This window comes from Pteropus medius, unplaced genomic scaffold (assembly GCF_902729225.1).
Source record: "Pteropus medius unplaced genomic scaffold, Ma_sr-lr_union100, whole genome shotgun sequence".
NCBI classification, from domain to species: Eukaryota; Metazoa; Chordata; class Mammalia; order Chiroptera; family Pteropodidae; genus Pteropus; species Pteropus medius.
In genome coordinates this window covers 2096328-2106072 of record NW_024340700.1, presented here as the reverse complement: position 1 = coordinate 2106072, position 9745 = coordinate 2096328, and the positions used below count along the sequence as shown (strand labels likewise).

Here is a 9745-nt window from a genome sequence, read left to right as displayed (position 1 = left end):
GCCTGTGAACCCTCCTTAAACATCACCTATAACATAAGTTAGACCCCTCATTCATACAGCTCTAGCAAGAATGTTACCAGCAGCCATGGCAGTCCTTTACCTTTTTGCAAGGAAAAGAAAACTTACCTTTTCTTCATAATGCCCTACTGCTGGCTGGACACTGTGGAAGGGAGCGTTTGATCCCTGCACTCATTGTCAGCTGACCTCCATTTTTTAGTGTTAAGTCAGCATAGCAAAGGACTTGTCAAATACTTTACAAACACTAGATCTCAGAAATGTAGTAAAGAATCAGATTTCTTTTGGCCAGATTGTCTGGAAGCATTTAGTGGCTAGTCCAGGGACCATGAGTAAAGTGCATGAATATTCAGCATCACACTGTAACTGCTCACACTGCAAAGCGGGGTGCGTTCCTCCCACGAGGCTCCTATGAGTCAAGTGTGCTGAGGGTGAGCTGCTGCTTTAACGCCTGCTCCTTCGACAGAGTCTGGTTGTGTGGAAATTGGCCGTGTCGTAAAGAATCTGACTAGCAGGAGGTGTCTGCGGGAAATGCGTCTGGGAAAGGTCAGGGCCCAGGGACGTGGCGCTTCAGCCCTGCAGAGTCCTGGCTCCATGCCGGAGACCACAGCCCCTGGGGAGGATGGATGTGTCCGCTGGGGTGAGCGGACTTCAGAGGAATCAGGCCAAAGGTTACTTTCCACTTCCCTCCCATGACGAATGCACAGAAGTTGGGCAGAGATATAGCCTGCCTTCCAGGCAGCCTAAGCAAGTGCGAATGTTCTAGAAGGACGCACCTGGTGACTGTCCAAGTGCCCAAGACTATCCTCAAAGCCCACCTTGGTGCAGGAGCCAACCCCGCTTCCCTGCCCTGCGTACACTTTGTGATGATGAACATCACTGAGTCTGCAATGGGTTTTGCCCTGGGGGTCGTTTCTGGGCTGCTCTATGGAAGGGGGAGGTCTGAGCCCCCCTCCTCACACCCCGGGAGCAACGCAGCCCACACAGCTGCAGGAGGAAGAGCTCGCATCACGACTGAGTCCTAGGACCAGTCATCTGCTGTGGCAACCTGAGGCAAATCACCCAGCCTGTGGCTCACCTCAGTTTCTTATTCTGAAAAATGGGATAATAACCATACGGATCTCGGGGGATTCCCGTGAGGCTTACTATGCCATGATATATGTGAAACTGTTTTACAGATTTCTTAGGGAGTTATTAGTAAAGATTGTAACCGAGTCCAGGATCTCTCAACTGCTGCTGTTAGGAAGTTCTCACGGAGCCTGAGCTCTCCTGGGCTGCCGTGTGTCCCCCGCTCTGCTTTATTCCTGTTTCCATCAGAGTATTCGGACCTCGTGCATTTGTGCTTTTCTTCAAAGGCTTTATTTGCCCAACCAGAAAATCAGGCCGTGATTTCATCTGGGGTCTGGAGACTGATTATAGGATGTGAGTCCGGTTGCTGTGCGTGTTTTGAATTTCTGATTTTAGAACGCGTGTGTGCGCGCGTGCACACGCGTGTGGGTCAGGGCATAGTGCGGGTGGTTCTCTCGCCTTCGTAGGTGGTTCTTTGTGTTTTCTGATATCTCAAAGTTCATCCCTTGTCTACCTTCATTAAATCATTCCAAAAACATTGTTTTTTTTCAAAAAAAATTAAGTCCCAACTGTGTGCCAATGACTGTTCCGAGTGTTGGGGAAACACTGGGAACCTTCCAGATAATCGTGTGCCCTGGAAAGGTGACAGTCCGGTGGGGGAAGGTGAATGATTGAACAAGTGACAGCAGAGGGTACCAAGTGGCATGCTAGTATAGGACCCCTCCCATGTCCCCCGCCCCGAATCCTGCCCGGGCCAGGTTTGAGCTCAGGGATGTCTTGTCGGAAGTGGCCTTTGAGCTGAGATCTGGAGGATGAGATGGGGTGGGGGGGTGGGGAAGGGAGCATCGGTGAGGCCGTGTTGGCCGCAGGAGGACGGTCCAGAAATACGGACTCTCCTGTGAGCGCCCACGGGGAGAGGAGCTGGCAAGACCGTGAGCACAGGGACAGGGACGCGGACGCCAGCCGGCTGGGCCACCTCTGAGTGCTGGAAGCCGTGATGCCCCAGCAAGCTGCTTAGCCTCTCAGGGTCTCTGTTCCTCCCCTGTGATAGTAGAACCTCCCTCCCAGGGTGTTAGGACAGTTTAAAGAGTGAAACTGTGCTCGGCACTAAGTAAGCACTGTATAAATATTTGCTAAATAAGAATAAATCAACTAACATACCACACGTTTCATCTCAAGGGTATATATTTTTTCTTTTATGTGACCATAAGAGCACATACTGTTTTTCCTAACATGGAGCATTGCTTTGTGTTTTAGACACGTTCCTGAGTCCCGGATCTTTTTCCCTCTGGAAATACTCGACTGTGGGTCTTCGCGGTTTTGAGCACAAGCAGCCGCCCACCATGGACCTGGCCGGGTTGCTGAAGTCTCAGTTCCTGTGCCATCTCGTCTTCTGCTACGTGTTCATCGCCTCAGGGCTCATCGTTAACACCATCCAGCTCTTCACGCTCCTTCTCTGGCCAATTAACAAGCAGCTCTACCGGAGGATCAACTGCCGGCTGTCTTACTGCATCTCCAGCCGTAAGGAACTTACTCACAATTCTCTCTCTGCATCCTTCGGGTTGCGGTGTGTCAGAATCGGGGCTTCGAGGTCGTTCGCTAGGCTTGCCGTGTGTGCTTAGCTATACTATATATCTTTTTGTTTCCGTTCGTTTGGTTTGGGTCGGAAGTGTCTATTTGTCCTCACTCTAGAAAAACAAAATTTGTTTTTTTGAATGAGTCATGTTGGTAGCACAAAATTTACCAGGCACGGAGGGTATCCCATGAAAAGTAAATACGCATTCAGTCTTTTTTTTAGTTTCTCGCCTCGGAAGCAATCAGTGTGAATGATTTCTTAGTTATCCTTACAGAAACAGCTTATGTATGGAAATACATGTCTATATGGCTTGTATATGTGTACATGGATGCAAGTCTCTCTGTGAAACATATAGACACATAATACATACACTCATTTTAAAAACTAAATGGCAATATCAAATGTTTTTCTTTTTTTTTCTTAAACTTTTTTATTTTGCGGTAATTGTAGAATCAGATGCAGTTGTTCCAAATAGCAGAGAAATATCCTATACACCCTTTAGCCAAAGGTAACCTCTTGCATAACCACAGTATAATATCCCAACAAGAAAATTAACACTGACACAATCCACCAACCTTATTCAGATTTCCCCAGTTTTCTATCACTCCTCCGTGTGTGCGTGAGTGTGTGTGCGAGTGTGTGTGTGTGTGTGTGTGTGTGCAATGATACTATTTTAAACGTGATTAATTCAACTGGCCCGAATTTCAAAAACGAAAATGAAAAAGACAAATCGGAATAATGGGATGTCCAGAGATGAGTTTTGTTTTCGATTGATCTTAAATCTATACCTCTTCTCAACAGTAGAATGCAGTGCGTCATTAGCAATTATGTATGGTGTGAGGATATTTTTAAATGTGAGCTCTTTCAAATTAAGCAGTTTAAGAATCTCAGCTCTCTTAGATTATGCCAAGAGTCCAAAATTATTGCTGTCTTTCTGAAACTCTTTAAATGAAGCAATCAAATTTGAATCAAAACAATGCAAGCTGCATACTATTCAAATGATTACTGTTGCTCCAATTCGTTATTTTTTAAACCTCAAAATACTAACTTGTGAGGAGAAAAAAAATGATAGAAACATCTTTATTCTTGATTTCTTTCACCAACTCAGAACTCACAAATATGTCTGCTGCTATTTCTGCTTCGATTTGAGTGCTGTCTTGTATTAACATGCTTTATATAAATATGTCTTGAAAATGTTAATAAGATTATAAAACCAAGTTATAATGGCAAAAATTTATCTTTAGTCCAGGTGCCTATGGCCTCTTGGGTGCCGTCACCCATTCAATGCAATAGCTTGTCATGTGAGTTTCCTTGTCACATTTTACTCCAACGTTGGCCTCTGGTACTTAGGCATCTACCATGGTCTTGAAAAGGGACAGTTTGTCAGAGGCCTAGGAGATGGCCTGACCCTGAATTGTAGCTGAAGACAGAAGAGTTTGCGTAGTCAAGGGAAGGAGATGGTTGTCTTTCACCGTGATGTTTGCTGTTAAAATGTTTTGTTTTAATACTCGAGCAATAGGTGTCTATTTAAACAAAACGTAAATTTAACAAAGCAGTGCTGAGTGCACTTTTCGTTGAAACCCAGTGCATTTATATTATACGCACTCACTCGGGAAGAGTCCGAAATCTGTCAGTTTGGACCTTGCGATGATCTGTATTTGCACGGCTGCAACCCTTATCCACATTTAAAACAGATGGTTAAACACTGGCTTTCTCATCCGGAGTCAAGACACGAGAGATCGGGTCAGGACGGGGCTTCCTGAGAGCACCCCGTTTTGCTTTGGGTAGGTGGTGAGGACATACGAAGGTCATGGTGGGATCACATCAAGGTCCTTCTGAGGGTGCTCTAGCCTCCTTGCTTCTGGTGGAAATTGAGATGGGTGACAAATTTGGAAAGCAAGGTAGACTTTTACCCATCATTGATTAATTAGATTATTTGGAATAATTCCAAATGACACTCAAGAACTCGCCATCCAAGACCACTGGCATTTCCCAGGCAAAGTACAGGGAAGGGCTGGCAGTCTGATTTTATCGGAAGGCCCAGAAGCACACCCATCCAGGTTCGTCCCATCCAGGTTCATCCCATCCAGGTACATCCCACAGCGCTCTGCCTCCTGTCCCAGAGCCTTCTGCAGGCTTAGAGCTGTTTTCCAGCCATCTGAAGAGAGGAGGGAAAGCTTCTCGCTAGCCCTGGCTCCCGGGAACAGAGCCTGTGGCGGAAGAGGAGAGCGAGGCGTCCTGGGCTTGGCTCTTGGTCCCTCGTTGTCGCCAGCCCGTCAGATTAGGGGAGCTCGCCCACCCTTCCCTGGCTGCCCATCCCCGGCCCCGGCGTGAGCTGGAGAGCAGAGCTCCTTGCTGCGTCTCCCTCTCCACCGGCTCGTTCTCCGTAGCCGATGGCTCCCTCACACCCCGAGTGCCTCCCGAGGAGAAAGATGGCGGTTCGGGTGGCGTTGCCGGGCGGCGGGTCTCGGGCGGCGGGTCTCGGGCGGCGGGTCTCGGGCTCTGGGTCTCGGGCGGTTCGACGCCTCGGAGTCGGAGAGGACCGGGCGCCTTCTGTTTGCTTCCACTCTGCTCCTCTTTTTCTAACTTACGATAAAAACCATTGTTGGGGTTTCACCGTGACTTCTGGCCTATGCATCGCTCTGAATCTTAGAAAACCCACAGCGTTCATCATTCGCAGCTGATTTTTTTAAAGAAAAAAAAAGCAGAATAAGTTGTTTTCTGGAGACACGGATTCCGTCCATCACCCTTTTTCCCAACAGAGCCATGTCATCCTCCTTTCCCTTGAAATGTTTGATGACCCGGTGTTGCACCAGATAAGCCGAAAGCAGTCGGCAGCCCTGGCGGGTCGAAGCTCACGTCAAATGATGTAAATGACAAGTAGAGACAAAACGCGGCGAAGATCGCGTGGTCACCAGCGCAGAGAATTTTAGTTGAAAGGCAAGAACCCCCTCACGAATAACAATTTGAAAGTGTGCTTCGTCTAGACGGCCAGGATTCAGAGGGTCATTTTATTTCATTGTTTCCTAGATTCGTAGGTGGGAAAAGCTAGGCCAGGCTGGCTTGGCGCGTGAACGGGTTCGGGAGGGTAGAGCACGGTCCTGCAAGGTGAGAGGAAGGACGCGGGTGAGGGGCAGAACCCTATCGCCCCTCCACGGCGCAGGATGCGCCTTTTAATCTCTAGGGAAACGTGGCCGAGACTGGCTGGTTTTTCGTCCCCTCTGACAGTGGGGGCGAAAAAAAGGGAAAGATTGGCAGAACCTATCAAGGGCAGAGATTTTAAAAGGGGGCGTGGGGACGACTACAGGTGGCCTTAATGCTCCCGAAAGGGCTGGTGACACACGACAGAGCGAAGGCCCCATCCCGCCCTGGGTCCCCAGCCCCCGTGCCTGGCCTCCGAACTCCGTGCCATTTCCAGCTGGTTCTGACGCCTCAGCCCCTTCGTGCTCTAGGGCTGTGTGGCTCGCGGTTTCCATGGCCGTCAGCCATGCGGGTCAGCATTGCTTCTCGAATGCGCCAGGCTGGTTTCTTGTGCAGTCCCGCCGGTCAGGCTTCCACGCAGGGTCACCTCCCGAAGCGCTGATTTATTTGACTGTCCCCACGTATTTCCTTCCTTCTTTCATCTCACTTGAAATCGAAGATCCCGCCTCCCACCCAGCCCACCCCGAAGCAGAGCAAAAATATGAAAAATAAAAATAAAAGTCCCCGCTCTGAGTCCCAGACGCTCAGGCACAGTAGCCGTCTCCCTTCGTGGAGATCGGTGAGTGCAGGCCTGGCAGGTGCCCGCAAGGGCCGGGGAGAGTCCTGTTGGGAGGCCGAGGGACAGGGACCAGGAGCCTTGGAGTAGGACGGGGAGGGGTGCAGAGGGAGGGGTGCAGAGCACCAGTTGTTCCGAGCGTGGCCATTGCCCCTACCTACCCAGCAGCCGTTCCCAGACAACAGTCAGTCCCCGGATCGGGGGGGACAGCACCAGGGCGCCTCAGGTGGAGGCAGAGAGGGAGGCAGTCTCCCTGGGGTTAGGAGGGAACTTCAGACGAGCAAGGAGCACCCTGGGAGCCGCCCGGGACCTGTTTCTGGACGTCCTCGCCACTTCTGTGTCTGTCCTCCAAGGGGAAGGAAGCTGCTTATTGATCCGCTTGGCAGAGGATGTCACTTAATTTTCATTAAGCGGCAAGGACACGGGGCCGCCCCGGGCTCAGTCCCTGCCGAGGCTGGCCTCTCCATGTACCCCGTCCCTGCCGAGGACAGAGGGGAGCATGGCTGCCATGTCTCGGGGGCCCCCAGGGATGTGGAATCCGTCTCTGAGCAGGACTAGGAGAAGCAGGGCTCATAAGCTTTGCCGTGTCGTCACGATGTAAGGCCACAATTGGGTGTCTCCTACTAAATGAAAACACGAGGCAGGTTGAGGGTGTCCTTCGTAAGAAAGTGATCCATCAGAGGGCGACCCATCAGCGGGGGGTCGCCGTGGCCTTTCCCAGCGTGAGCTTGGGGGAAACCATACGTCCTGCCGTCTCGGCAGCCACGTGAGCTGTGCCTCGCCTCACAGGGTGGTTAATGGCAGGGCCACTTTTTGTCATTTCGATCCAAGCAGATTGTTTTCAGTCCTGAGCTGGGTTGACTCCTTCACTTACCACGATAGTTGTCACCTCCAAGATGTCAGACAGGGTCTTGGTTTCATTGTCCCCAAAGCCCCTAGTCGACCCTTCCCTTCGCTGTTCTGGGTCCTACTGAAACGTGATGCTGTAGGACCCACTGGTCCCTCCGCTGGGGTGACACGGCCCAGAATCTGGGCACTCGTCTTCTTTGAAGGTCTACGGGGTCATCCTCATCAGCCCCCCGCTGGCGACCCCCTCCCAGGGCAGAGTGGGGTCTGACAGGAGCAGAAACACCTGCGGTTGGCACCCTCTCCTTCACTGCAGCGTTGTGATCAGATGGTGGCTTCGGCCAGTAGAGTCACATTGAAAGGGGTCTGAAAGGCCCATGACTCGTTCCTCGGGACACCCCGGGGACAGTTTCACCCTAAGGTGGAGCCTTGCCCCTGGGCAGCCCAATTTCTCTCTTGGGACGCTTCCTCTTCTCACTTCTGTCACCTGCGGGTGCCTTTGCCTTCTCCTGAGGGGTGTTGCTCCCCGCGCCTGGCGGCTTTAACAAGCAAACGCCACCCGGCCTCCCCTGAGTTACATACAGCTCTGCTGCTCCCCCGAGGGGTCACGGCCTCCCCGGCCACGCTGAGTCGGGCGCTTCCGCGAGCTCGCAAAGAGCGTCTTTCTCCTGGTCGACAGCCGGCCATGACAGCAGAACCCGTGAGTAGATCCATGAGATGAGACCACACTGAATCAAGCAGCAGACCTGGCTCTAAGTAGTTTGCTGTTGTTCATTATTATTATTATTATTATTATTATTATTATTATTATTATTAGATGACTTAGTCGACAAGTGCTGAGCACCTTCTGTATGCCAGCCCACGTGTATGGTGCTGAGAAAACAGGGCCGACTAAGGCAGCTCCTGCCCTGTCCGCAGGGGCTCGGGGGGCTGCCTCCCCAAAGATCTCAGGACAATCTCGTGCGAAAGCCCCTTCACCAGTCCTCCTGCTATGCGCTGTGCAGGGCGTGAATAATAGACCCAGACTGTCCCATTTGTCCCATGTGTGGGTAAAATTAGACCTTGTTCTATTTCTTCCTCACCTTGTCAGGCCTTTTGGATAGCACGAAAAACAAACAAACAGAAAAACACATCCGGTTAGCAACTCAGCATTCCAAATGGAGCACAGCAGATGTGATCGAGAAATCGATTTAGGTTCGGTTTTATTTAAAATTCCTTAGAGAGCCAAAGAACTCGAGTATCTGAATTTCAATGCTAGAAGAATGAGAGCCAGGAGAAAAATCTGAGAATAACTGCCAGCCAGGAGGAACCGGGCCCCTTATCCGCCCCTTTGTTCTACAGACCTTCGCCCGGCTAATACTTACAAGCACTTACCGTCCCAGGCTCTGGTTTCGAATACTTAGGCACAGAGGAATTGAGCAGCTCGCCCCGGTCACACAGGAAGCCGAGGGGCTGAGACTGGATCAGAAACTCTGTGCCGAGCTTCTCTCGGTAGCTCTGGCCAGCGCGACCTTGTGGTTGAGGAACCAGGCTCCTGAGCCGAGGCCACATGTCCAACCGGCAACTGTAGTAGGTGGCATGCCACAGGGCTGCAGAGAAAGGAAAAGAGAAGTCTAATTATAGTATATAGTAGGTAGCCATTTGCATTTCTAATTTGTAATCTCTTCAATCGGTCGTGTTGGTTATGTATTAGGCGTCACACTAAATGGTCGTGTTGATATTAGGCATCACACTTGTTTAAGCATGCGGCTACTCTGGACAGGTGATTTCCATTTTGTGGATCAGTTAACTGAGGCTCAGAGAGGCTGGATGACTTGTCTAAGCTCACAATAAGTAGGAGAGCTGAGATCCCTGAGTCCATTTTTCCTACTGTAGTTTGAAGCAAACACATATAGTGTGCGATAAGGGTTTTTATCTTACACCCACGGGTGGTGCTCAGTCACTGCCTGCTGGGGTCAAGCCCGCGCCTGTTAGTTCCCGGTCCCAGCCCCAGGTGCCCCTCGGAATGCGTGTCGCTGTCAGCATGCATTACAGATGTGCCTTTGTGTTCATCCTGGGTCCTGACACAGGGCCAGCCCCAGGAGCACAGAGAAAGGGACCGGCCGCCCCGCGAGGGGGCAGAGCCACGTGCCACGGAAGCAAAGTGTTCATTGTGACGTGTCAGCAGGAAGAGGGACAAGTGGTCCAGTCAGAGGAAAAGGCACATTCCGGCATCCCCGGGGGGCTAAGCTGGTTATTCAGGGGGCCAGGCATCAGAAGGAGACAGAGCTGCCAGTTGTCCCAAATGTCGTCACGCCTTGCTGGGTCTGGGCGGGAGCACGGATGAAGGAGGCCGCGGCAGCCCCGCACGAGGACCAAGGACAGCGGGGGCGGAGGGGCGGACGCCGAGGGTTCGTCCCGGGCATTTCCAGGCCTGGCGAGCATCTGTGAACCTCGAGACTTATTTTCATCTTGCCCTGAACAGCTCTGTTCAAAATGTGCCC

The 9745-nt window shown here is 51.3% G+C and overlaps 1 protein-coding gene across 1 annotated transcript in view; it reads left to right on the top strand.

Moving 5' to 3' along the window:
- The first annotated feature begins 2334 nt into the window (after positions 1-2334).
- Positions 2335-9745, top strand: part of AGPAT4 (1-acylglycerol-3-phosphate O-acyltransferase 4) — a 64666-nt gene continuing 57255 nt past the window's right edge. Inside the window, exon 1 of the mRNA XM_039881203.1 lies at positions 2335-2604. Within this exon, the coding sequence (XP_039737137.1) occupies positions 2427-2604 (178 nt within the window). The 5' untranslated portion in view covers positions 2335-2426. The remainder of the gene's footprint in view (positions 2605-9745) is intronic.